General features: G+C 34.0%; 5 protein-coding genes and 1 long non-coding RNA gene across 8 annotated transcripts; 5 read left to right on the top strand and 1 right to left on the bottom strand.

Moving 5' to 3' along the window:
• The first annotated feature begins 445 nt into the window (after positions 1-445).
• LOC127151686 (uncharacterized) lies at positions 446-2,356 on the top strand. Its single transcript, XM_051091611.1, has 4 exons — positions 446-553; positions 1,356-1,472; positions 1,562-2,124; positions 2,200-2,356. Exons 2-4 carry the CDS (start codon positions 1,361-1,363, stop codon positions 2,308-2,310), a joined length of 786 nt encoding a protein of 261 aa, XP_050947568.1. The 5' UTR covers positions 446-553; positions 1,356-1,360; the 3' UTR covers positions 2,311-2,356.
• Positions 2,357-2,478: 122 nt separating this feature from the next.
• On the top strand, positions 2,479-3,116 carry LOC127151687 (uncharacterized). Its single transcript, XR_007824785.1, has 2 exons — positions 2,479-2,827; positions 2,913-3,116. It is a non-coding gene; the product is annotated as an uncharacterized LOC127151687 (long non-coding RNA).
• A 1,635-nt stretch (positions 3,117-4,751) lies between these two features.
• LOC127143956 (uncharacterized protein At2g29880-like) lies at positions 4,752-7,923 on the top strand. The gene is made up of 4 exons (XM_051079266.1): positions 4,752-5,093; positions 5,169-5,493; positions 6,801-6,938; positions 7,781-7,923. Exons 1-4 carry the CDS (start codon positions 4,752-4,754, stop codon positions 7,921-7,923), a joined length of 948 nt encoding a protein of 315 aa, XP_050935223.1.
• Positions 7,924-10,102: 2,179 nt separating this feature from the next.
• On the top strand, positions 10,103-10,675 carry LOC103502964 (uncharacterized). Its single transcript, XM_008467086.2, has one exon. The coding sequence runs from the start codon at positions 10,103-10,105 to the stop codon at positions 10,673-10,675; it is 573 nt and encodes a 190-aa protein (XP_008465308.2).
• Positions 10,676-20,805: 10,130 nt separating this feature from the next.
• LOC103502955 (CBL-interacting serine/threonine-protein kinase 10-like) lies at positions 20,806-23,333 on the top strand. 3 transcript variants are annotated; one of them, XM_051091610.1, is made up of 4 exons: positions 20,841-20,990; positions 21,353-21,484; positions 21,597-21,674; positions 21,796-23,333. In XM_051091610.1, exon 4 carries the CDS (start codon positions 21,942-21,944, stop codon positions 23,166-23,168), a length of 1,227 nt encoding a protein of 408 aa, XP_050947567.1. In that variant the 5' UTR covers positions 20,841-20,990; positions 21,353-21,484; positions 21,597-21,674; positions 21,796-21,941; the 3' UTR covers positions 23,169-23,333. The 3 variants fall into 3 exon arrangements, with proteins under 3 accessions (XP_008465300.2, XP_050947567.1, XP_050947566.1); XM_051091609.1 differs by having other exon boundaries at positions 21,597-23,333; XM_008467078.3 differs by having other exon boundaries at positions 20,806-20,990; positions 21,353-23,333.
• A 2,192-nt stretch (positions 23,334-25,525) lies between these two features.
• LOC103503208 (CBL-interacting serine/threonine-protein kinase 11) lies at positions 25,526-27,521 on the bottom strand. The gene has a single exon (XM_008467351.3). It carries the CDS (start codon positions 27,167-27,169, stop codon positions 25,892-25,894), a length of 1,278 nt encoding a protein of 425 aa, XP_008465573.1. The 5' UTR covers positions 27,170-27,521; the 3' UTR covers positions 25,526-25,891.
• Positions 27,522-27,887: the final 366 nt, after the last annotated feature.

Below are 27,887 nucleotides of genomic sequence, written 5' to 3'. Positions count from 1 at the left end.
ATATGTGGATGTTGAAGAGATGGTTGCGATTTTCACTACAAGAAAATGAAGCATTCCCGACGCCGAAAAGCACGTCGGCATAGAGAACGTCGGGAATAAGGACTTTCCCGACGCCCTCAACAACGCGTCGGGAGATAAGGGCTTTCCCGACGCCCTCATAAACCATCTTTCCCGACGCACCACGAAGGCGTCGGCAAGAATACGTCGGGAAAAGGGGTTTTTTCCCGACGCCGTGAACAGTGCGTCGGGAGCGGCGTCGGGGAAAGCCATTTTCCCGACGCCGCGTGAAACGTCGGGAAAAGGGGTTTAATGAGCGTCGGGAATTCCCCTTTTCCCGACGCATTTTGAGGGATTTCCCGACGCCACGTCACTGCGTCGGGAAATCCCCTTTAAATTCGTTTCAGTTCTGTGAATTACAGAACCGAAACCGAGAGGAGGAGAAAAAGAAAGGAGAAGAAGAAAAAGTCGCCGCCGTTGAAATTTCCTTTTGTTCCGCCGCCGTCCGTCGCCGACCGCCCTCGCCGTTGTTCCTCATCGCCGTCTGCCACTTTAGGTAAGTGAAATATGTAAATTTATTTAGTTTAAGTTTATGTTTTAGGGTTTTTTTTTATAAAAATTAGTTTAGGGTTTGTTTGTTTTTTTGTTTCAAAGTTAAAAAAATGTATGTATTAAATTAACGTATATTCAAATTGTTTGCTAGATAGAGTTTATTGAAATTGTTTAAAGTTCTTTTTTGTTTTTGTTTTTGTTTTGCTTTAGTTAATTAGTTTTAGGATTAGTTTTAGAATTTAGATTTTGAAATAGTTTTAGGATATAGATTTTGAATTAGTTTTAGGTTTTAGTGTTGAATTTGAATTTGAAGTGGTTTTAGGATTTAAGATTGACGTTGAGATTGAAGTTGAAATTGAATTTGAGATTGATAAAAAATTTGAATGTGTAGAGATTTTTGAGGTTATATTGAATTGGGGGGGGGGGGGTGTTTATTGAATTTGAGATTGTGATTTAATTTGAATTTAAGATTGAATTTGAGATAAAGATTTAATTTGAATTTTGAATTTGACACTAAAACAAATTAATTTGAATTTAAGATTATATATCTTTGTCATGCCAACAAAGTGTTTTCATGCTCATTCTATCATTTTGTTTCTTTATGTATAATATAAACTTCTTTTTGATATCCTTCCATTATTCAATTCAATAATAAACTAGAAGCCAAGATATAATTTGTCCAAAATGCTATCTATTTCATTTTCAACAACAACTACAACAATAATTATTATGAAATGGAATTACTACTTATCTGGGGAGAGGGAGGTTTAAGTTAAATTGAAAATGTTTGTTTTCTATGTCCATAGCCATTATGTCATATCGAAGATCAAATTTTATGGAGACGGACGATATGTTCCTCCAGTTTGAGGACGATTTAGATAATAACATCGCGGGAGGGTCATCATCTGTGGGCGACAATACGGGTGAGTCTAAGAATTTTCCTCATTTTAACTTACAAATATTTCATGTTCTTTTTTCTAACTTTATATGTTATTGTCTATTTATTGAGCAGGGTCTTCTTCTCAACAAACGACTCCGACTCCTAGGAGACGTGCGCAGTCTCGACTCTTGGAGTTAGAGCGCCACTTTGCAATAAATGGGCGCATTCCGATGACGATCGCCCCTGGAGCGGAGAAGCCTATTTCTCCACACGCCGTTCGTTTCAGCCAGGCGATAGGCGTGTGCGTGCGAAAGACATTTCCCGTCCGCTGTCTTAAGTGGACGGACGTTGGGAGAGAATACATTGAGGTTGTCAAGGGCGACCTCCAGGTAATTAAATGCACTACACATTTATATATGATTTCATTTGAAACATATCTAACTTTAACCAATATAATGTGTTATGTTTGTAATGTGCAGCGATTGTTTGTGCTTGATTTCAATGATCAAGCAAAGAACAGGTTTGTTGAGCATCAGATGCTCACGACCTTTAAAGAGTTCCGGGCCAACTGTCATAGACATTTCAAAAAGTACAGCGACCCGGAGGAGGCTCGTGCCAACCCACCAAACGCATTGGTTGGACGTGATGAGGATTGGCACTTCCTCTGCGACCATTATATCAGCCGTGCATTCCAGGTATTTGTCATGATTAATTATGATAACAAGTTTTTATATGTATAAGAAATAAACAATATAATTGTTTTAATGCAGGAGCAATCACGGACAAACAAGGCTGCTAGACAGAAGCAGCCTTACAATCATAGTAGCGGGTCCAAGTCGTTTCTACAACGACAGTATGAGCTCGCTGAAAGAAGAGGGTAGCGGGTCGATCGTGTGGAATTGTTTCGGGAAACACACGTTCGAGCTGGGACATTCGTGTCGCAAGCCGCCGAGGATGCGCATGTAAGTTATACCCTTATTAATTATCCACTTTTATTATATATTTTTGCGTGTTACCTAACATAATTTTTAAATTTGTTGCAGAATCAAATGCTGGAACTCCAATCCCAGCCTACCCCAGAGGGTATTCAGCCACTCTCTGAGGATGAGATATGCGATCAGGTGTTGGGTAGACAACCAGGCTACTCAAAAGGCCTTGGTTGGGGACCCAAGCCGAAGGCCCGTAGAATGGCAAGTGCAAGCAGTTCGTCGACATCTTGTTCGCAGTCCACACAGAAAGAGATTGAATTACAAGCTAAACTTCATGAAGCTTTGGAACGGATTGAAGTACAAGATAGAAATCACCAAGCATTAGCTTCACAAGTGGAAGCTATGAAAAAGATGATTGAAGACCTAACTCGTGCACAACAGGGACCACCACATGATCCCTAGCTCTGCGGTACGTCGTATATGTCTCTATTATTCTTAAGTTTTTGCAATATATGATTATGTATTAAACTTAGTTATTTTTATACCATTTTTAGGACCGAAGGTGTAGAATGACGCGCATACGCACCTCGTTGGGAGATTTTTCATTATGTTTATGTTTTTTCTATATTGAGAACTATATTTTGTTGTAGTCAACTTATTCGTATTATTAATTTTAATTCTATTTTTTTAATTTGTGTTTGTATATTTATTAATTTATTTTAATTTAATCCAAAACGTCGCGAAATTTTTTTGAGCAATCCGAACATCATTGTGAATGTTTGAGCAAAATATTATAAGGAAAAAAGTAAAAATAAAATATTTAAAAATATATATAAAAAATATTTCCCGACGTTCATTACGTCGGGAAAAAAAACGTCGAAAAACAGGTTTTTCCGACGCCGGGAGATGCGTCGGCATAGACGGCGTCGGGAATAAGGTTTTCCCGACGCCGTCATGCCGACGCATCTCCCGGCGTCGGGAAAGGCTTTCCCGATGCGGATTTGGTACGGCGTCGGGAAAGCCTCTTGCGACGCATTTCTCCCGACGTTCTTCCCGACGCCGTTTTGTACGTCGGGATATTCTTTCCCGACGTACTTTGCATTTTCGCCGACGTATTTGTGCGTCGGGAGTACCCCCGTCTCTTGTAGTGTTTCTTGCATATTGTAGCACATGATGTCAAGAATAGGGTAGCTCGACGACATTTTGCAAGGTCTGGTGAAACAGTATCAAGACACTTCAACGTTGTTCTTAATGAAGTTCTTAGACTCCATGAAATCCTTCTTAAGCAACCTGATTTAGTGACCCATTCATGTTCGCACGAGAAGTGGCGATGGTTTCAGGTATATAATCGATCCACCACTACTTTACAGTGGAAATGTGCTTCTATCAATTGACGAATAAAATATCTTTTGCTCCTTGACAGGAATTGTCTAAGTGCATTAGATGATACACACATCAAACTGAATGTAAGTATGAATGATCGCCCAAGGTATAGGTCTAGAAAGGGTGACATTACCATCAATGTACTTGGTGTGTGTTCGAAAAATGGTGAGTTCATATTTGTCATGCCTGGATGGGAAAGGTCTACATCCAATTCGAGTGTACTTAGAGATACAGTGTAACGACCTACTAGTTTAAAAGTCCCAAAGGGTAAGATGATGCATTCTCTTCTTCCCACACAGTGGTGTTAGACCATATGCTCATTTAATATAGTGTGTACCCTAATAATTCATTATGGGTGCAACATAGGCAAGTTACTACTACTTGTGTGATGCTGGTTATCTAAATGCTGAAGGATTCCTTGCTCCATACTGAGGTCAACGTTACCATCTAACTGAATGGCATGGAAGAAACCCACCAAAATGCCTGAAAGAGCTATTTAACATGAGGCATTCCTCTGTTATCAACGTTAATGAAAGAGAATTTTGATCATTGAAGGGTCGGTGGGTCATTCTACAAGGGAGATCCTATTACCCCATTGACATACAATGTAAAATAATAATGGCATGTTGCCTCTTACATAACTTGTTACATAGAAAAATGGGTCCAGAGGCAACATTTGAGGAGCCACATCTTGGTGAAGGTGATGCAAGCAAGATGAACATTGAGAATTTCAACTTCGTGGAAACGACTAATGTCTGGACTGAATGGAGGGATAATCTTGCAAACCAAATGTTTGAGGATTGGAATAATGTATGACTAATATATGTAGTTTAGTTTCCTATATAATTTTGTAGTTTTATCACATGATCTGTACTTAAACTATTTTTTATATGTAATTGGAGTCATAAATACATGGGGGTTTCCTCTAAATTATGAGAACTAAGTTATCTATGCGTCAATCTATAAATTTTGTATCCATTGACTTTTATAAAATCCATGTGCTAATTTGGATGGCATCAATAAATTCAAAAGTCACTAAGCATTGGTGGACAACCATTGAGGATGAGGCTTTAGTTGAGTGCTTACTACAACTAGTGGAGAAAGGTTGCTGGAGGGCTGATAATGGAACATTCAAACCGGGATATTTAGTACAAGTACAAAAACTAATGAAAGAAAAAATTCTTGAAAGCAACATACAAGTGACTCCAAATCTAGAGTCGGGAGTAAAAATTTTAAAGAAGCAGTACACTACCATAGCAGAGATGATGGGGCCAGCATGTAGTGGGTTTAGCTGGAATGAGGACCGAAAGTGCATTGAGGCAGAGAAATCTGTGTCCGATGACTGGGTTAAGGTAAGAAGATGAATATAATTCATACTTTCTATAAAAGTAAAATATAATATACTTACATATATTAACTCCATGTAGGGACACCCCAATGCTCGATACCTACTAAATAAACCATTTCCTTACTTCTATGACTTGGAAATTATGTTTGGTAGAGATAGAGCTACTGGTGGTAGATGTAAGACACCCGTTGAAATGGGCTCACAGACTACAAGAGATACTGAGGAAGATGACATGATCATTAATCTTGAAGACTTTGATATTCCAAATCCACATGGACTCGAGCCACCTTCAGGGGAGGACATGTCATCCACTCCAACAAGTATGGCACACGATGCGGGATCATCTAGGCCAAGTAAGAAAAGACGGTCATATTCAAGGGACCTCATGGACACATTTCGTGCAAGTATGCGAGAAACTTTCATGTTAAAGAGAAAAATGGAAATAGAATCATCCCTACACAAAAAATTATATGCTGAATTACAAATTATTCTTGGAATCGACGTGGAAGATTGTTTAATTGTAGCCGAGTCTTTATTACCTGATCCTACGATGTTGCACACATTCCTTAACTACCCAGCAGAATGAAAGTACAGAAAATGCATGCGTATCTTAGGAAGGCAACCATAACCATAACTAAAGTAACTTTACTTGACTTTCACTTTTGTTTGACCCCTTGGTTATGCTTACTTTTGAAACAAACTAGACCCTTTGCTTAACTATAACTTATGTAAACCCCATCAAATTAAATGACTTGTTATATTTTGTGGATGGATTGTAATATTCCTAATTAGAGCAACCATGTTAATGCAACTTAGATCAAAATTATTGTTATTGAATGTTAAAATTTCTCGTTTTTATAATATTGTCATAAAAAATCAGTAGGGTAAAGAAATTGAATTAGAGGTATATAATTTGAAAAAAATATATATTTCAATTTAATAATTGATAGATGATAAAATTTAGGATGTACAATTTGCAAAAAAAAAAAAAACAAAACTAAGCAAGTTAAAACCAGGAATGTAAAACCAACATCCAAACACATGCATCAGAAACCCAAATTTCCAAATCTTGCACTCCAAACACAGGCATTTCTAATTCTCACGCATCAAAAACCCCATCAGATAAGCCCACAGGCATTTAATTCCTAGGCATTTGATTTCGATCATGCGCACTAAACAGCCCCTTAAGTTATATTATACTTAAAGATAGTCATATACATAAGAAGAATGTTCCTTATTGTATCGATTTCTATTTACAACTTTGAATCTTAATAATATTTCTTATCTGAGCTACGAAGCTCTTGCAGACGTAGGTGGTATTCATCGAACTGGGTTACCAAAGCTTCCTGTGTTATTTATTTCTGCTGATCATCTAGTTATTCCATCAGTTATTCACTTTAGAATTAGCTAGAGGATATTTTAATTATCTCATATTAGACCCTTATGTTATAAACTAGAAAGAGATATGTTTTATCAACAGAAGGTGTCATACAGATCAAGGTCCAATCATATTCCTCATAAAACTAAGTATGTTATTCACAAGTCAAGAGGCACTAAGATGGTGTGGAGAGTTAAGCAATCATCTGCAAATGTAATGTTGCCTTCATTAGGATTCAAAAATCAATGGAAGATTGGTATTTTGATAGCGGTTGTTCAAGACATATGACTGGAAATCGTTCATATTTTTCTGAGTTAAAAGAATGTTCATCAGGACATGTAACGTTTGGTGATGAAGCAAAAGGAAGAAATTTGGCCAAAGACAACATTGGTAATAAAAATCTTCCAAGACTTGATGATGTGAGATATGTTGAAGGGCTTACAGCAAACTTAATTAGCATTAGCCAACTGTGTAACTAAGGTTATAAAGTAAACTTTTGCAAATAAGAAAGCATGGTGACTAATAAAAAAAATTTGAGGTTATGAAAAGGGTTTGACAAATTGATAATTGTTATCATTGGATCTAAAACAAAGGTTCTATTTGTAATTTATTTAAGGAAGAACAAATTGTTTCTCTGGAACATGTCAAGTCGTCTCTTCAGTTAGCAGACATTTTTACAAAACCCCCCGATGCAAATTATTTTAAGCATTTAAGAGCAGGATTGGGTATTTGTAAAAACAATTAATTAAATCTGGAGGATGACCTTATATTATTCGCAATCTAAATCCCACATTTAATACGTAGGCCCATAAGCTCCATTGGTGTTTAAAATTAAGAAGAAGCGCGGGATTTTTTCATTCAGTCTCTTCATCTTTAGTGCAAGAACTAGAGACATTTTTTTCATTCTTCATTCGATTATTGAAGAATGGTGAACACTAGAAGCGCTATCAATATTTCGATTCAGAAGGGGATTCGTATTTCTCCTGGTGTAGCCTCGCAGATTATCAACACTTTATTGGTTGAATCACGGGCGCTTAATGCCTCTATCAATATGTTAACTGATTAAAGGGTAGAGATGAATTCTCTTATTCGTTACTTGAAGATACTTCTTCCTTCCTCTAGTTCAGCATATCAATCACAGGAATGAATTCTTTTTTGTCCAAAGGGGAAGATAGTTTGAGTTTGTGGTGGTAGACTGTGGAGTTTTGTTTCCAATGGATTAAGGAGTTTGCGAAAGATGTGCTTATTCTGTTTTGGGTCAAAAGAGCATTATATTTTGTCTTTGTGATGTGCCCTATGTATTATGCTTCTAGTGATGTATGCTTTGACTTCTGCAATGGCTTCAGTTTTGACTATTGTCAGTTTAATGTCTCTTGTTGAGTTCTTGTCGTTATCTGCTGTTGGAAGTTTCTGCATCTCAAGATGGTTTTATATCTATTCTTTGGCTTCTTATTGATGATATTTTATTATGGGGCATCTGGTTGAACATAAACAAAAAAATTCTCTATTTGACAAAAAGGGGAGTTTGTTGAGATTTTTGTCAAAAAGAATTAATGAGATTTTTTTTATTATTTTAGAATTATTTAAAAAAAAGGTTAAAAAGATATTTGTTTTAAAGATAAAAGATCTTCCTCATAAATAGGAATCTTTTATCTATATCTTTTAAAGAAGATCTCGAAGATTTGATAAAGTGGTTATATATTGAAGCTCTATGCTTGGTTCATGGTGGGTAGTATTGAACATTCAATTTGAAAGCATTCTTTCGGGAGAAAGGTTTCGAAGGTACATCAATTACTTTCTTTATGATGACAAATTACTGAAGATCTACTTGTAATCTTACTGTGTACGAGTTGATAAAAAATATGAAAGAAGACTGAAATAGTTGAACTGCAGTCAATAAATTCAGCGGGGCTAGAGTTTTTCTTCAAGAATATTCATCCACAAATTCAAGAGAGCCTAAATCCTTTATGTTATATTAGTACTTAAAGATAGTCATATACATAAGAAGAATGTTCTTTATTGTATTGATTTATATTGACAACTTTGAATCTTAATAATATTTCTTATCTGAGCTACGAAGCTCCCCTAAATGTAGGTGGTATTCTCCGAACTGGGTTACCAAAGCTTCTTGTGTTATTTATTTCTGCTGATCATCTTGCTATTCCGTTAGTTATTCACTTTAGAATTAGAAGATTACCTTTAACCTAAGATATTTCATTTCGTTTTGTTCATAAGGAGTGAAAACATTCTGTCTACGTCTTGGCTTGGCTCAAAGGAGGTTTTTGTTTGTAAATTTTCATGGTATTGAGTAGATGGATTGGTTATTACATTGTTGTAACAATGATGTCTCCTTATTTTCATCCACCCTTACTTTGTTGTAATTCAACCTCCCTCCTTATAAACAAAAGTAAAGATGTTAGGTAAAATTAAAGAGTTTTATTAATCATTTTTAAAGTAATTTTTTTTGACAAAATTAAGGGAAAAATTTGTTTATCGTTATGTTTTGAATTTAGTTTCAATTTGATCCATTTTTTTTAAATAGTTCGACTTAAGTTTTGAGTTTAAATTTTACTTAGTTATTAAATCTCAAAATATTACATTTTTATTTCTTGAGTTTTAAGTTTTGTTTTTCTATGATATTTATGTTTCAATATTTTAAACTTTTATCCATCACGTAGGTTTTGTTTAAATTGGTTTAAGAAAAGAAAAATATTTATCAAAATATTTATTTAAATTCTTACGATAAAACTTTGAGTTTAAAATTTTGTTTCAAATATACGCCAAAAACTATTTAGAACAATTGTCAAACATTCCATTTCTATTTTTTAAAATGACTTGTATCTTATTCCAAACAAAACACATCTTTACTTTGATATTCAAAGTGGTAAATAAATAATTGTTTTCAAAATAAGTGGGTAATATTTATTCAAAACATATGAAATAAATAAAAACAAAACCCAAAAGTCGAAAATAAGATGTATCACTTAGAAATGAAAGGAGCAAATGAAAATTCAAATTAAAAAAAAAAAACGTAAAAAACTAAATAAATAAATAAACAACTCTTCAAAACCAATATACACACGTACAAGTGTACTATTAACCACCACAAGTTTTGTGGTTTAAAAACTTTATATCTCAATCAATGGAATCAAATCATATCATATTATAACAATGATCATTTCATACTAAAACTAAAACTAAAATAAAAATAAACAAATAAAAGGTAAACTCACACATGAAATTAAAAGTTTGGTAACAATTCTTAGTAGGGGAGTTAATATAGGTTCTCTAAAATTAAGAAAAATTACCAAAACGTATAAAATTGTCCACCAAACCTAAACTAAATTCAATCTTATAAATAATTAATTAACTTCTCATCATTTTAATATCTCCAAACTAATTCATACCCTCAAAATTTCACTTCATTGCCGCCAACGCCGCCGCTCCCCCACCGCCATTCTAACAGCATCGTTGCCCTAAACTTAAATAATTTCTCCGGTAAACTTCTCCCCTTCCCTTCTTCCACCCTGCTCCCATCTCAAACTTTTCCGAAACGTTTCTCAACATTAATTCAGCCCTACGAAATTAATGACATGACATTCTGTATCTATTAATTAAAACTCTCAAAATTCTGAATGGCCGCTCCTGCTTCTAAATTACTACGAAATTTTTGCATAACCCTTGTGCTTTCTCTAATTCTTCTCGTCGTTTTGGTTCTCGTTTTAGCCTTCACTGTTTTCAAGCCCCAACGGCCTATCATCGTCGTCGATTCAGTTTCTCTGCTCGATCTAAACGTTGCTCTAACCGACGGCGTAGATCTTAATTTATCGATCAATGTGGATCTAACCGTGGAGAATCCGAATAAAGTGGCCTTTGAATACTCTAAAAGCACGGCCGTTGTGATATACAGAGGTGAAAAAGTGGGAGAAGCGCCGATTCCAGGTGGACGGTTACCGGGGAAAGGAACAGAGAAAATGAACCTAACGCTGACGATAATGGGGGAGCGGATGCTGGGGAGGTCGGAGGTGTTTTCGGATGTGGTTTCGGGTCAACTTTCGATCAGTACTTTGGCTCGGTTAGCTGGAAAAGTGAAGGTGATGGGAGTTGTAAAGATTCATGTTGTAGCGTCGACGTCTTGCGATCTGATAATTGATGTTAAGAACGGAAGTTTTGGAGATCAACTTTGCCAATTCCGGACTAGGGTTTGAGAATTTCAGTTAGCTTAAAAATTTGATCAAAAAACTTTGCATCTCCTAAACTTATGAAAGCATTTGTTTTTGATCCTGATCATGTAGAAATTTATTAACTCTTTAACAAATGATTGGAACAATGCTCAATAATGTTATCTTATTAATTAAATCCATAAATAACCAAACCAAAGTTAATTTATTCTGCAAAACCAAAACATGATCAACATACTTGAATGTTGAATCAAATAACCTCCAATGAATAAACAAATTTTGCTTCTTTTCTTATCTCAAACCTAATTCCTACCATCCCCTACTGTGTGCTTTTCCATTGTTTTTCTTTTTTTTTTTTTTTTTTTTTTAATTGAGATCTTGAATCAATAATATTTCATATCATTTAGCCTTTAATTTAAAAATAAAAATAAAAATTTTAATGATTATCTTATTTAAAATACTAAAATTTCTAACTTTTTTAAAACTATTATGAATTCTAACACTTAGTTTTTTATGGTAACCAAATGTTCCGTAAATAGAAAAGCAAGGGTAATATTGGAAATGTGTACAGTCCAAACGGTTTAGCGATACTTGTGGCGGCAATGCATGCAGCGTGACTTGTTCATTTGACGTATTCTTTGGACAGCCAGTTTTTCTCTTCTTCTTTTTTCCTTTTTTTGGATGGGGAAATCTTAAAAATTGTAGAATAATTATTATTGAGTTTTTAAGAATACAAAGGATTTGGTTAATTAATAATATATGTTTTTTAGTTCCCAACTTCTCTTTTTTTACAACTAAACGAGTTTATGTAGTGTACTCTGATCCCTACTTTTATATTATTTGTTTTAGTGTTACACATCTACCAATAAACCTATCTAAATATACTCTCTTAAATACATTTTTTCTCAACTCAATTAAAACAACCTCTAACTTAATACATTTTTTTTCATTTATTTCAATCATTATATTACATTTTAATCAGAAATATATAAGTTTGAAAACTAATCTGAGAAAGAAGTTATATACTTTTTTTTTTTTTTTACTAATTCAAGATATTAAGAAAAATAATATAATAATTTATAAAATGTAAAACATTTTTAAAAATTTCGAGACTAAATATATAATTTTAAACACGTATATATTCTTTACAATTTGGGACTAAATTTGTAGTATATTCTCAACTTTAATTACAAACATTAAAAAAAAGATGTTTTAAAAGTTTCTCGAAAAAGAAAGTAAGAAAAGTTTTGTGATCAGTTATCTACCAAAAGATTTATGTTTTAAATTTCTCTATCCCTAGTGTGGTAAAAGAAAATTAAACTATGATTTTGACAATGGCATGGAATGCATCTAATTAATTATATATTTGTTTCTTAAATCGATTTCTATTGGATTGATGTAACGAAGGACGGATAGAATGGAAAACTTTATAGAGCTAACTAATTATTATATGTAGTATTTAGAGACGAAATCAGTTGTAAGAGGGAAGAACAACCGAAGCTGTGAAGGAGACACGAACAATCCAACCGACACCCAACTCTTCACCAAGAAGCATCAGATCAGTTCATTTTTCAGCTGTCGTCCATGGGGGTCGGAGATTAATATTGTGTCTTATGTATTGGTCTTCATATTTTTGCTACTCTGGGAAATGTTCACTTCTCTAACAACTCAATCATGTGCTGGGTTGCAACAGTGTCTTTTTCCTCATTTTGTCACTCTTTCTTGGGCACCTATATGCTTCTTCCCCCTCTTTGGAAGATTCTGTTTTTTGTTTTTAGTTGAGGAGTGTGTTTGTGTAGTTAGTTTTCTTTCGATGATATCACTACTAGAAAAAGACCCTTTCTTGACGGTTGGATTTTTCTTTTCTTGACGGTTAGATTTTTCTTTTCTTGACGGTTTTTTGTAAAAACGTCAAGAAAGAGGTGGTTTAATAGGGAAACCGTCAAGAATTTTGATGAAAAGGCGGAGGGGAGGCAATTTTCAGAATTCTTGACGGTTTTAAACCGTCAAGCAATATGAACGTTTTTCTTGACTGTTCTAAACTGTCAAGGATTATCTTCTAAATTCTTGACATTTTTAAAACGTCAAGATTTATTATAAAATTGACATTCTTGACGTTTTTCAAACATCAAATAATATGTAATTATACTTGACGTTTTAAAAACGTCAAGAAATATCGATTAAATTCTTGACGTTTTAAAACGTCAAGAATTTTAATGAAAAGGCGAAGACTAAGAAATTTTAAAATTTCTTGACATTTTTAAAACGTCAAGTAAGAGAATTTTCCTTGACGTTTCAAAAACGTCAAGAATTACTAAACTAATTTTGTTTTTAGGGTTTGTCCGCGTTACGCTTTCCCCAAATGCGCCTTTTCATTTTTCCTTCATTCACGCCTCAAATGTCTCTCTTCCATTTCGTTTTCGTTCATTCACGCCCCATCCTCAATTCAATCATCTCTTCAATTCGATCTCTCTCCACATTCATTCTTTGATTTGTCTCAAACCTCTCTTCGATTTTGTTCACGCCCAAGGTCAAAAAAATTCCTCTCTTGTTGGTTGGTGTATTAGAAACTGATCTGGGTTGTTCCTGTTGGGGTTGATGCCCTAAATCTCGTGGTCTTGTAGTTTGTAATTGTATATATTATATAAACTTTTTATTGATCTAATAAAATAAAGTGTTTTATTTTATTTGACATTTAGTTGCATTAACTCACAAAACCAATAAACTAACATCCAAGGTTATCTTCTGTAACCTAAACATGTATGTGGAGACATACAAGTGGATCATGTTTAAGTGATAACCTAAATGGTCTGTAGTAAATAGATAAGGCTGGATACCTTATCCTGGTGACACTACGAATACGGCCTGCTTTGTAGTTGTTACAATTGTTCTAAAGTGCTACAAATGATTTGATCATAATCATTCATGTCGAGACATTAGAGCGGGGGTATTCTATACAAAGAGTTTGTATAAGACCGGACCATGAAATGAATAGTCTCTTTTATTACACCGTTACTAGTTGAGACTACATTTCACCAGGATGACTATAGGTGACTTGACCTAAATCCTGAGTGAGTTGTGAACTCCTGCCTATGAAGGCGATCCTTTGATTTATATGGGTGAGAGTGGCCTATGTAGCCGACTTAATATGTCTACCATTTTGGGGATTCGTTTGATTGGGGAGTTGGGAACACAGCTACACAAGAAGGAATTCACTCCTTTATAGATAGAGTAAGAAGAGAAATTGCTCTCTTAAGGGTTGATTTCAAGGCTTGAACAATGTGGCGCCACATCCTCTCTTGGCCTGAGAGGAGTTCAGTTATAGTAGGACTATAATTATTGTTCATTAGAGGAATCAATGGTACTTAAGGAGTTAGATGTAACTACATGGACAAAACGGTAATTTTTAGCCTAGCTGTACTTACGAGCAATTTGTGAAGGGTCATTGCACTGTTGATTGGTTATATCTAATGGACACAAATATATATATATATATATATATATATATATATATATATATATATATATATATATATATATATATATATATATATATATATATATATATATATATATATATATATATATATATATATATATATATATATATATATATATATACACATTAAGAAGAGTGCAACTATTAGTCTTTAGTGGAATGACTAATAGTTAATGAATAGAGATTAAATTTAATTAAAGAGTTTAATTAATTAATCTCATTTCATTGAAGCTTCAATCTGTAGGTCCATAAGGTCCCCTTGTTAGCTCAATAAGGATAAATGAGAATCAAATTTATTTTGGTTTAATTTGAATTGTTCAAATTGATTAAAGGGAATAAATTGTATATGATACAATTAATGTAATGTATTTGATACATTATAATGTAAAGTTTTTTATGAGAGAAGTTAATATTTGAATATGATTCAAATAATAATAATGATATGAATAAGATTCATAAATAAACTATAGGTTATAATTGAATTCGATTCATATTAGAACTATAGATTATATGAGAGATCTAAACCATTGGTTATATTATATATGATATAATATAAAGTTTATATTATATGAGATATAATATATTTTTAATTAAATTTATATTGATTCTATTTAATTTAATTAATTAATATATATATTTAAATAGAATGAATAACTCCCTTGGGAGTTATTCTACGTGGGAAAGAAGGGGAAGTTATTTTGATAACTTCCCCCTCCATTGTTGAGATTTGTTTTAAAAGAAAAGAAAAGGAAAAGTTTTTTTTTTAGAACAGAACAATCTTACGATCTCTCTGTATCCCAAAGAAACAAAATTCTCCCAAAAAACTTCTTCCCCCACCGAAATTACAAAAGCCCACAACTCTCTGTGATTCTTTACTTGGAGAATAACAAGGAAGATTTTGTGGTGTGTTGAAAGCTTGGAAGAAGAAGAATTGGTTCTACAAAGGTTAGTTTATTTTCACATTTTCCTCCATGAGAAGCATGTTTATTTTTTTCTTTGAATTTATTGGTTTCATAAATTGAATTTCACTTGCACGGCGTTCACACGCTTCCGTTTTAGGAATTCCATTCCTTCAGTTCCAATCTTCAAATCTAAAGGAATAACAATTGCTTCCTTCATAAATCTTTGGACACTAAAAATAAACACTACAAAGAGTGACATTGAGCAGTCCAGATGGTAGAGACAGAGATTGATCTATGTCCCATGATTTTCTTCTCTGTCTCAGATTATGTTTGAGAGATTTCTGGGTATTTTAGCCAAAAGAGGTTGTGGGTTTTACAGTATTAGTTGCTAGAGAAAGTGGTGGTGGTCGGCGACGGAGGATCTCACCAGTAATCTTACTTTGACCCTCTCTTGTTTTTTTCTCTCTTTCCCTAGCTCTCTCTCTTTTGAGGGTTTATTTTTGTTATTTGGTTTATGGGATCTAATAGCATAATCAATCCCTCAATCTATTTGTTCTTCCTGTTTCTGTCTTACTAAGTAGGCATGAGAAACATAAATGCCAAAGAGTGTCTTCCCCCTTTTTATTAATAAGTCTAGAACATGTTAGAAGGTAAAAAGTTTAGTTGATGGAAGCTTTGTGCATTGCTTTCATTGATGTCAAAGATATTGCAGGAAGCAAAAGCAATTGTATGTACATATAAAGAGATTTATACATGCATATTGAAGTCTAACATTGGATACACAATAAAGAAAAATTTAACAAGTCTAGCTTCATGAAATTACAATTAACCATGGCATGATTTAACTTTTCGTGTGTTCAAGGGTGTGTTTATTTCTTTTCTTCTTCTCTGCTTTGTTGTTTTGTATTCTGATGGATTGTGATATCAATTTCTCCATTTAAATTCATCTTTTGTCCTGAGGAAGAATGTCTTATTCTTTGTGATAACCAAAACATAGTAGGTTGTTGTTAATGTTGATGTTTTCTCTATGCTCTTAAACTATTTGATGAAATGCCTGAAAGAAAGTTAAAGTTGAATTCCCACACATTTATGTGATTATGAAGTTGGGTGGTTTTCTCGTATGTGTTTGTTTCTTTGCTTGGTTGTTAAAACCCTACATTTTTCTCAATTACAAAACTACATATCACTTTCTTTCATCTTTCTCTAGGAAACATGTTTTTTTTGTTTTGTCAAATAGTTAATGTGTTCAATCAACTACACCACCCTTTGTGATTTTTTCCTGCCTTTCAAAATTGCTTAGCAAAAACAAGGAACAACAGATATAACCTCCATGTATTTTCTTTCAAAAGAAATTTAATTATCTTCAATGGACGAATTCTTTGATTTACAACACATCATCCCAAAATTGACACTAATAAATTGTTGGTTAGTTTCCATGAATAAAAAATGAAAGCTCTTTACAATAATAACTTGAATTGTAGCTTTAGTAGTTGATGGAAATTAATTTGTTCTTAACCAAGTTTGAGATGCATTTGAGTTTCTTTAATGCAGAAAAATTCCTCATAAATGAAGGTTGACATAAGGTGAGTGGAATGAGCTTCTTGAACTCAATTGCAAAACTTTTTTTGTTTTTTTTCTTTTTCTGTTCACCTGATTTCTTGATTTCAATTATATGTAGTACACATTAAGACTGTGAGAATGACATTGTGATATAAAACTTAGGTATGTACTTCCTGAGCATTACCCAATGAAAGCCCCATAGGTTTAAACATAATCCATCCAATCTTGAGGCATGAAATCATTTCTATTGTATTGTGTTTGATTTTTGTTGCAGGTTATATTTTTGCATCCAGCTCCTCTGCTTCCTCATATCTATAGCCATGGTCACATTTGTCTAGGATGGTAAATGGATAATTTTGTATTTGTTTTTTTGTTGTTGGAATATATTTTGTTCTTTGTGTGTTTAGGTTTAGTGGTGACTATATATTATTGTTTGTTTCATCATCCACTTTACTTAAGAGATTGTGTACAAAGGAGTTTGTTTAGGAAAAATACTAAACTGCATTTTGGGTCAGTACCTATCATAATTTGTTACTTGGCGCACACACACTCACCACTTGTTTATATAGACCCACACGCACAGGAACACAACCAAACAAAACCAACTAAAACCATCAATATGAATCTTTGTATCATTCACAACTTCAATTTATTCATAGTTTCTGTAATTTCTTATCCTTTTTTTCTATGTTTGCCCTGCTTTGTGGAAGGGATCTATGAGATATGCACGTGAAGTTTACAGGTTAGCAATGCAATTTCTTGGTTTTTTTGTTCACCCTCCAATATTGGTTAAATCATATTTGTCTTTTAAATATCAAATATCATATTCAGTGAGAATTTAGAATGTTTTGAAGCTTCTTTTTATTGCAATTAAATCAGGAGGTAAGTTGAAGAGATGTGTCTTCCTCTACACTCTGTGGAGATGACATTCTTCAATTCCGTACATGCCTTGCTGCTTCTTTTTTTCTCAATGCAGCCAGATGGAATATACAGGCATTTATCTTATCTTGTACTTATCTCGGGCTTTGTTAAGCTCTTTTTATAGCATAAGTTTTGCTTATTACTCTATAATAACTTCATAGAGATATTTTTAGATATTTGTATGATTTTTTTTTCATTTATTCCTGGTTTCTTAATTCTCAATCTAATCTGGTACACTTGATTATAAGATGCAAAGTTCATGGAAGTGGTGAGACAGAGCAAAATATTCCTCTTCTGTGTTATTAAAAAAAACAGATTATACAATTTTTAACGAGTTGGTGCAAACTAATCATAAGTACATCCATAATATTACTTGAATTGATCAATTTTGACTGCCTGAATGGGTTCCAAATTGTTAAGATGGATGTGTTTCTATTTTTTTTCAAAAGTTCTAAATTATTATCACATGGTCGTAGCGAGAGCTTTGTCATACTATCAAGCCAGATGACTGTTATTGGAGCATAGGTACTTTAAGTTTTGTTAAAAAAGAAGTGTGAATAATGTTAAATTCTCTTTTAAATATGATTTATTTTTATGTAGCTCAAGTCCTTGGGAGTTGATAGCATAAATAAAAAGGGTGGGTGCATAAAGTTAATTGAAAGCAGTTTTTTATGCTCACTTGGATACCGAAGTTTTTGTGTTTATTATTTGATCATGTTTATGTGTCTACTTTCTTATTGATAGTTTTTATTCTTGATAGTTTTTTTTCTTGATAGTTTTTTTTTGAAAAATCAATTCAACATTGCTTGCCACTAGTAGAAATGCGTTGTACTCTTCCTTTTACACAACTCACCACGTCTCTCTTTTGTAACTATTTTCTGTATGTTTATTTTGTATAGTTCCCTTTATTTTATATGTTTATCTTGTATCCCAGGGCATAATTACAATAGGACTTTGGTTGCAGCATCCATTGGAAGCTATGGTGCCTCTCTTGCTGATGGCTCAGAGTACAGGTGAATTTGAAACAATTAGTTACAAGGAGTTTGTAAATATTTGGTATTGACAATCTGATCTAAACCTATTTCCACCTTCCCTTTACATTGTTATCATCAACATAGCTGATCATTAATCCTATATTTGTTGTTGTGATGTTATCTACTTCTTGTAGATTGGCTCTGCTATTGGTGGTACTTATTTTAGCTCATGAATTGGAGGTAGTAGAGGATGTAGAAGTTAAGTTTATTTGAAGCCAAGTTTCATTCAAGGTCATTGAGTTGGGTTGATAGAAGTAATGTTTTGTATATGACAATATCGAACAAATATGTAAAGTTTTTGAAATGTTGATACATATATGGTAAAACGTTAATATATGTTAAAGTTTTGGAATTGTTCTAGTGCATATTTATGTTTTTGAGTTTTCACACTATATTTGATGTATATTTGTCGTTTATATGTAGTTGAATTCTTGGACCAATTGGAGCATAATATAGGAACAATAATATAAATAAATTACAATTAAAAAAATGAAAAATTGCTTGACGGTTCTGAAATGTCATGAACAATAAATTTCTTGACGGTTCGCAAATGTCATAAACAACGAAATTCTTGACGATTCCAAAATGTCATTAAAAAGCATACTCTTGACGGTTCCCAAATGTTATGAAAAAGAATACCCTTGACGGGTACAAAATATCTTAAACAATCACTTTCTTGACGGTTGTTAAATGTCATGAAAAATGCACTCTTGACGGTTTTAAAATGTCATGAATATTCGTATTGTTGACGGTTTTTGTCATTCATAGTCACATTCTTGACGGTTCTAAACTGTCATTAAAACTTATAATCTTGACGGTTCTAAATTGTCATAAATAATTGAATACTTGATGGTTATAAACTGTCAACGTTAACAATTCTCGACGTTTTTTACAACTGTCAAGAAAATTGCCTTTCTTGACACTGAATTCAACGACGCTTTTAAAACCGTAAAGAATAATCATTCTTGACAGTTTAAACCCATCAAGAAAGTCAATTTCTTTAGTAGTGTATTTTTCGTAAAAGAATTAAGCTAATTTAGTGTATATGTTTAATGAGACCCTTAAACTTGTTCAGTATATTTGTGATAAAATGTTAAAATAGGTTAAACATTTACCAAGAACACAACGTAGAAATTAATTTAAAGAATTATTAATAACATGCAAAGTTTAGTTTAGTTTGAGTTTGGTATACTTACACTAACAAAAGATTGTGCTTTGATTGGTTCTATAATCTACTTATATATATATATATATATATATATATATATATATATATATATATATATATAATGGATATTTCTTTGTGGGACAGTTTTGTGTTTATTTGGAGTTCCTGCTTCTTTGTTTTGCTCTTACAAAATACAAAATGCTACCAAAATGTTAGTCTAAGGTCATGTAAAAAAAAAAAAAAAAGTACTTAAAAATGAACCTTTTGATTGTATTAAATTAAACCTCGAAAAAAAATAGTTTATATGATTCTAAAAAAAATATCATTATCATTTTGTAACTCATTTTTTTCAAGTCCTTTAACCCACCATCAAAATAAGAATTGACATTTATTGAGAATTAATATCTTGTTTCATGAAAGAAAGAGGGAAGAATTTTGTTAGCTAATATGAAATTATTTAGAAATGGGAATGAGTATGTGTTGTATGTTGAGTAGATCACAAGAATTAAAGAAAAGAAAATTAAAACTGTCTTATTGAAGCAAAAGAGAGAACTATTGTACATAAAAGAGAGATGAGTCAATTACATATGTCTTCAAAATCCTAAACAAAGTAAATCCATTTTCTACTTATCTCTTTTATTTTCCAGAAAAATCCAACTAAATCCTTTTAATTATCTTTTGAGTATATATAGTATTACCTCGAATCTTTATATACTTAACAATTAGTCTCAAATCTTGTGACATAACTTGATTAATTTTAATCTATTAAATTGTGATAATTAAAGTAAGCTTAGGGAAGAGATGTTGGGTTAAAATTGGATGAATCGAAAATTGTAGTAAAAAAGAAAAAAAAAAAAAAAAAAAAAGGAAAAAATAGGGTTTGATGGAGTGTGAAGGTATTGGGAAATAAAAGATGGAAATGATAAAGAAAAAAAGGTATTTGCGATCTTAGGGGAGGCTCACATGGGATGCACGTGGAGGTGTCCGTATATGAGCCGGAGCCGAGCCGAGCCTCAAAGGCGGGTTGGTCAAGTGGAGCTCTTCCTTCTCTTTCTCTTCTCTTTCTCTTCTTTAATTCCCCATTTTATATTTTTATTACACTCTAAAATATATTCATTTTTCCTCTCCTATTTTTTTTTAAAAAAAATTAAACCCAAACCTTTCAATCTCTTAATCCTCTCCATTAATCCTCCATTATTCCATTCCCAGATTTTTCTGTTTCTCATTCTCCTACACGACTCCTCGCTTTACCAAAACGGTATTTCTATTTTCTCTTCTTTTTTCTTCCTAAGGGTTTTCAGTCATTAGTATTCTATCAAACTCCTTTCCAATTTTCCTTATTATTATTTTTCTCTCTGTTTCATCTTCTTTGGTTTTAATTTCCCTTCACTTTACTGTTGATTTTAATATTTGAATGATTCTAATAGCTTTTCAGATTGAGAATTTTATTTCTTTTTTCCTTTTTTTTTTTTTTTTTTTTTGGGGGGGGGGGGGGGGGGGGGGGGGGGGCTTGGATGTGATTTTAATTGTATACGCGTTTTTTTTTTAGCTTAGTTTTGTGTATATGAATACTTGTGATTTTCTCTGAATTGGGAGTCCATTGATTTGAATCCTTTGCAGCTAGGGGGTTGAGGCTTGGGCTATGGTTGTTGATCTCCATTAAACAGAAATCAGTTGTGCTTCCAATCTCTGGTTTTTCCAGGGAATGCTGAAAGATGATACCTATCCTTTACAACTTTTCCTCCAACATCTGTAAGCGTTCTTCAGCACTTGAATTGTCTTCTTTTTCATTGGAGGAAACCAGTGTCATAAATCCGGAAACCCCACCTGATCTCTGCTTTAAAACGCTTGATTTACGTGCAAGTTATTTTGGAGTGCTCACGCGAGCTCGTTCGGTGCTTGATTTATCTGAGGGCGGTTGAGCATCCATTTGTTAAATAAGGTCTGCATTGTTCGTCTAGTTGATATTAGGATATTGTATTTTGTGCCTTTTTTTTATTTTAGGATTTGATTGTTTGGGATGGAAAATAAGGCGAGTGTGATGGTTCAACGATATGAATTAGGGAGATTGCTTGGCCAAGGAACGTTTGCAAAGGTATATTATGCGAGGAATACAGGAAGTAATCAGAGTGTGGCCATTAAGGTGATTGATAAGGAAAAGATTACGAAGGCTTCACTAATCAATCAGATTAAGCGTGAAATATCTATTATGAGACTTGTTAGACATCCCAATATTCTTCATCTATATGAGGTTATGGCTACCAAGACTAAGATCTACTTTGTTTTGGAATATGCCAAAGGTGGTGAGCTCTTTGATAAGGTTGCTAAAGGGAGGCTGAAGGAGGACGTTGCTTGGAAATACTTTTATCAGTTAATTAATGCTGTTGATTTTTGTCACAGTAGGGGAGTGTATCACCGCGATATAAAGCCAGAGAACCTACTGCTTGATGAAAATGAGAATCTTAAGGTGTCTGATTTTGGTTTAAGTGCTTTAGCCGAATCCAAGCGTCAAGACGGTTTGCTACACACGACTTGTGGTACACCAGCTTATGTTGCCCCTGAAGTCATCAATAGGAAGGGTTATGATGGTGCCAAAGCTGATATCTGGTCTTGTGGAGTAGTTTTGTTTGTCCTATTGGCAGGTTATCTCCCATTCCACAATTCAAATTTGATGGAAATGTATAGGAAGATCGGAAAAGCAGAGTATAAATGCCCTAGTTGGTTTCCTCGTGAAGTGCGGCGGCTGCTAAGCAGGATGCTTGATCCAGACCCCAATACTAGGACTTCAATAGCATTGATAAGACAAAGTTCTTGGTTCAAAAAGGGATTGAGGTCTAAGAATGCAAGAAGTGGGACAGAAAGCAATGCTGTAGCGCCTGAAGATGCCACTGCTGGTTCTGGACCATCTGAGGGAAGTGTGGCAGCAGATGGAAATCGAGAGCCAGATAGACCTCCAACTTTGATTGCTTTCGATATCATCTCCCTTTCTGCTGGGTTCAATTTATGCAGTTTATTTGAAGACAATTCAAAGAAGAAAGAAACATTGTTTACTTGTAGAAAACCAGCCTCTGTTATTCTCTCAAAACTAGAAGAAATGGCTAAACTTCTTCGGTTTCGGGTACAAAAGAAGGAAGCAGGCCTATTAAAGTTTGAGGCACTAACAGAGGGGAAAAAGGGGGTATTATCCATTGATACAGAGATCTTTGAGGTTACTCCATCTTTTTATTTAGTGGAAATGAAAAAATCAAATGGAGACACATTGGAATATCAGAAGATATTGAAAGAAGACATTAGGCCAGCTCTAAAAGATATAGTATGGGTCTGGCGAGGAGAGCAAGAACAGCAGCAACAAAATCCTCAGCCTCAGCCTCTCCAGCCACAGGATCAAGTTCGAGATCCTTATCCAGAGCAAGATGGTGCATTACAACCGCAATAGCCGCCAGCTTAAAGAAAAACAACTCACAAAACCTGGGTTTGCAAGGATCTGAAACGACAAACTCTCCCAACTTGTACTATTGACATACTTCTTTGTACATTTTTTCATCTACTAAAGTTAAACTACATCTAATAAACTCTATCATGACAAAATTTCATGATCCAACTTCTTCTATCTCTTTACTCTATTAACATCTTGTTGCCGATCAGTACCCAAATTATATTGTTTGATTCGTCTAACTTTAACTGTCCTTACAATCTAATACATATAGAATCTATATCCTGTCATCAAGCAGACAAATCCTGCCTGATTAATCAAAAATGCCTCAAAGAGTGATACAAGCTCAGAAGCAGGAGTAACAAAAGCTGCTCTCATGTAAGTGAAACCTGTGAACTTTATACATCATAAGATATTTGTCTGATGAGATAAACTTTGTTGTCCAAATGATTTGAACTGCAGTTGTTTTCATGACAGATTGGAAATTTGGCACAAGGGTATGGCTTGAACTAAAGTGAAGGTTGGTTGGTTGGTTGGTTTGCCAAAAAAAGGAGGGGACACGTTTGCAAGTGATCATGTGTGAATGAGACTTCTTTGGTAAATCAAATCCCCAAATGTCATTCTTCCAAGTCATTCACAAATAACTTTACAGCACTGCTATGTTTTGGTGGTTCTGAACTGAGATGGAAAGCCTTCGCTTGCTTTTAGCAACTGAGTGCCCTCATTGACCACATTTGCTTTTCAGCTTACCTTTTGAAGTGAGGTGTTAAATTGCTAGTGGGTATTGGGAAAATTTTCTAATACTATCGGAGTATGTTCTTTTTCTTTTTTTTAACGTTAGTTGGAGTGGAGAATCAAACTTTAAATCTCAAAGTTGATAGTACAAGTTCATGTAAATTGTATTATGCTCGTGTTGGCTTAATATGTGTTCTTTTCATTCAGATATTGACACTTGTCAAATTGCTAATGGTTATTCGGAAAAGTTTCTAGTACTAATGTATTATGTATTTCTTTTTTGACGATATTTGAGTTATGGAACGAACTTTAAACTTCAAAATTGATCACAAAAGTTCATGTTGGTTTTGTTGGTTTTGTTATATGCTCATGTATTCATATTTTGACACTTTAATTTCCAATGGTTATGGTAGTTTTTTTTTTTTTTTTTTTTGACAATATATGGGGTGAAGGACCGAACTCAAACCTTAAATTTGATAGTACAAGTTCATGTCAGCTGTAGAATGCTCAATGAGCATAACACAATTGACATGGAATGTATTTTTTAGTGATAGATTTGTTAAATTGCCATGGTTATGAAAAAAGTAGAAGTATATCTGTAAGTTGTTTTTTTCTCTGTGACAATATGTGGGTGGGAGGTCAAACTTGAGAACTTAATGTTGATAGTACAAGTTCATGTTAGTAGTAATATGCTCACAGTAATGTGGTATGAATGAAATATTAATTTATTTTTAATGGATCATAGATTTAATATATGTTTTTGGTTGATGGGTAAATGTGAATATTGATGAAACAAACTTCCTCTTATGGTTTGAGAAATTTTCCTCAAAATGATTCAAAATGAAGATTGTCTGAGTTATTATTAGCAATAATGGTATAGGAATCTTTAAGCACATTAGAGTAGAAAAGGATTATTCATTACATTACAGCTTAGCAATGGGACCCCTTAATCATTGACTAATTTCCTAATTGCACATTTCCAGCCTCATAATCCATTTTCTTTCTTCTTCCTCTTCCCACTTGCTCCTATTTCTCACCATACAAATTTTCCATTAACAAAAGTGTATATATATATATATATATATATATATATATTTGAAGTATGTCCCATCAAGGTTGACATGGAATGTTAGCAGTAGTGTGGACGTAACATTTATCTGCCACACATTCAAGCAATGTGTTTTCATATTCATTTGTTGTGTCCTTGAAGCATCCCATTTCCAAACCGGAAAGGATGAGATAATAAAGCGAGAAGAGGCAATTCAAGTAAAGAAAATATTAAAATAGTCTTCGTCCCTACACATCTCAACAAAAAAAGATTCTAAAAAAAGATCAAAACATAAACTTTTCGAGTATCAAAATGTGACCACATGAACCCTCCACTTAAATTCAAAGATATTTAGCATGAAAATGAAAAGAAGAACATGAAAATATATTCAACTTTGATTACTATTAACACTTGGTGGGCTCTTTTTATATACATTACACCCAAAAAAAGGCCTATATACAACAGCATAAAATACATAATAAAAAAGAAAAAGAAAAAGAAAAAGAAAAAGAAAAAGAAAAAGAAAAAGAAAAAGAAAAAGAAAAAGAAAAAGGGGGCTAAAGTAGAAACCACCTAATTGTTAACATTACTATGGAATTTTGAAATTCCATTAGCAAACGCGTTTATTGGTTTTTTTGAAATAGGAAATTGAAAAGGCAAATGAAAAATTACATACAACATTAACAAAATGTATTATACTTCTTAACTACTTCATTCATTAACCTTCTTGATTCCTTCTTCTTCTTCTTCTTCTTCTTCTTCTTCTTCTTCTTCTTCTTCTTCTTCTTCTTCCCCCCCTTTTTTTTTACATTTCTTTATTTTATTAGAATTATTGATTTTCTTAAATTCAATTGGACATTGAAGAAATGGGTATGATGCCCTAATTTTCTTGTTGAATTTTGAAGAAATCCACAATCTCTCACCGGTTCCGGTCGCCAGATTCTTATTGGGAAGTCGACGTCGACGCGTCATTGCCGGTTAGATGAATTTTCAGCTTCTTCTTCAACATTTGCTTATACGATTCTGAATCTCCACATCTTCTTCTCATCTCCACCACCACCAATTCGTCCGTTAACCGGAAAAGTTCTATTCCGATTACCAATTCATGATTCTTCGCATCCAATTCAACCCCAAATTCTTTCTGTTTCTTCACCTTCAAATCCTCAGCCTTACCGAATTTCTCTATTTTTTCCACGATCTTCTCCGGGGACTCTGCCGATATGAATCGATCACTGTCATCCACAACGTTTTGTGAATTATCGAACAAACCAGACAGGTTTAATCCAGATGAGAAAGATATAATGTCGAATGCATTCAAATTCATCGATGGAGATTCGTCTTTCTCTTCCGATTTCATCTCGTAATCATCGTAGAAATTGATCTCTGGATTTCCTCCTTTTCTGAACCACGGATCATTAAGAATTTCTTCGATGGTTATCCTCGAATCAGGATTCGTATCCAGAAGTCGCGATAGAAACCTCTTGAGGTCCGACGACATCCATTTAGGGCACCGATATTCCCCCTTGTAAATCTTCTTATACATGGCCATGAGATTCGGATCGTTGAACGGAAGGTAACCGGCGTTCAACACGAAAAGAATCACACCACACGACCACACATCAACCTTCGCACCGTCGTATCCCTTTTTCGACAAAATCTCCGGCGCAACATAGGCCGGAGTTCCACAAAGAGTGTGCAAAAGGCCATCGGCACGGATCTGTTCGGTTACCGCACTGAGACCAAAGTCAGAGACCTTGAGATTCCCATTCTCATCAACGAGAAGATTCTCCGGCTTCAGATCGCGGTGGTAAATCCCACGCGTATGACAGAATCCAACGGCGGAGATCAACTGGTGGAAGAATTTGCGGCTGAGATCTTCACTGAATCTTCCCTTGGCGATCTTAGCGAAAAGCTCGCCGCCTTTGACGAACTCCATAACGAAGTAGATCTTAGATTTGGTAGCGAGAACCTCATGGAGTTTAACGATGTTAGGATGACGGAGGCGGCGCATAATGGCAATCTCTCGCTTAATGTTGAACATTAAGGTTGTGCCGTAGATCTTCTTCTTGTTGATAACCTTGACGGCGACGCTATGGCCGGAGCGGAGGTCGCGAGCATGGTAGACCTTGGCAAAGGCGCCGCAGCCGAGGAGCTTGCCGAGCTCGTATTTGCCGAAGAGGGCATTGTTGTCGGGGGAAGATGGTTCGATCTCTGGCGGCATGGGGCGGCGGAGGGCCAGAGATCGAGGGGGAAATAAGAGGAAAAGAGAAAGAAGAAAGGCAGAAAAATTTCAGGCTTTTTGACAAATGATTATGAAGAGATGGGGGGGGGGGGGGGAGAGAGAGAGAGAGAGAGAAGTAATTATAGAGAAGATTTTGGAAGAATGCAAAAAATGGAGCAATGTTATTCCACTATTTTTGAAATTGGATTTTTGGTTTGTTATTAAATGATTATATTATTTATTTTGAGGGTTTTATTGTTGGCATTCTTTTTTTTTTTTTTTTTTTTTTTTTTGAATTTTGATGGAAAATACTATTTTCTTTGTTATGAATAGTATTTTGGTGTCATTTCATAACCTGAACCAAACAGCCTTTTATTGTTTTGGGACTCATAATTAATTTATAACTTAATTAATATAATTAATTTATAACTTAATTAATATTATATATTTGAGAGAGAGAGAGAGAGAGAGAGAATCCATCATTTCCGACGCGGAGGCAGAAGCTACCTTGGGGATGGAATTTACCCAAAACAAAAACAAAAAAATGAAAGTTCGTTCTTTAATTGAATGGTACGTGTTTGATTGTGATTGGGTACAGAGGACACGTTTTGTTAAGATATGCCACGTGGGCGCCGTCCACGCTCTCTTACTTCAAAGCTTTTGACCGTTGAAGTTAATTGAAGCTGGATATGAAACGACGACAAATCATGTCGTTTTC

This window comes from Cucumis melo, chromosome 11 (assembly GCF_025177605.1).
Source record: "Cucumis melo cultivar AY chromosome 11, USDA_Cmelo_AY_1.0, whole genome shotgun sequence".
NCBI lineage: Eukaryota > Viridiplantae > Streptophyta > Magnoliopsida > Cucurbitales > Cucurbitaceae > Cucumis > Cucumis melo.
The sequence above is the reverse complement of the archived record's forward strand: the minus strand, read 5'-3'. Positions and strand labels throughout refer to the sequence as shown.

Coding starts and splice junctions, on each gene's coding strand:
- LOC127151686 (XM_051091611.1), top strand. CDS start 1,361: ATGTCATATCGAAGATCAAATTTTATGGAGACGGACGATATGTTCCTC. Junction 1,473..1,561: donor ATCTGTGGGCGACAATACGG/GTGAGTCTAAGA, acceptor TTTATTGAGCAG/GGTCTTCTTCTCAACAAACG. Junction 2,125..2,199: donor ATATCAGCCGTGCATTCCAG/GTATTTGTCATG, acceptor GTTTTAATGCAG/GAGCAATCACGGACAAACAA.
- LOC127143956 (XM_051079266.1), top strand. CDS start 4,752: ATGGCATCAATAAATTCAAAAGTCACTAAGCATTGGTGGACAACCATT. Junction 5,494..6,800: donor CATGGACACATTTCGTGCAA/GTATGCGAGAAA, acceptor AATGTTCATCAG/GACATGTAACGTTTGGTGAT. Junction 6,939..7,780: donor AATTAGCATTAGCCAACTGT/GTAACTAAGGTT, acceptor TTATGCTTCTAG/TGATGTATGCTTTGACTTCT.
- LOC103502964 (XM_008467086.2), top strand. CDS start 10,103: ATGGCCGCTCCTGCTTCTAAATTACTACGAAATTTTTGCATAACCCTT.
- LOC103502955 (XM_008467078.3), top strand. CDS start 21,753: ATGGAAAATAAGGCGAGTGTGATGGTTCAACGATATGAATTAGGGAGA.
- LOC103503208 (XM_008467351.3), bottom strand. CDS start 27,169: ATGCCGCCAGAGATCGAACCATCTTCCCCCGACAACAATGCCCTCTTC.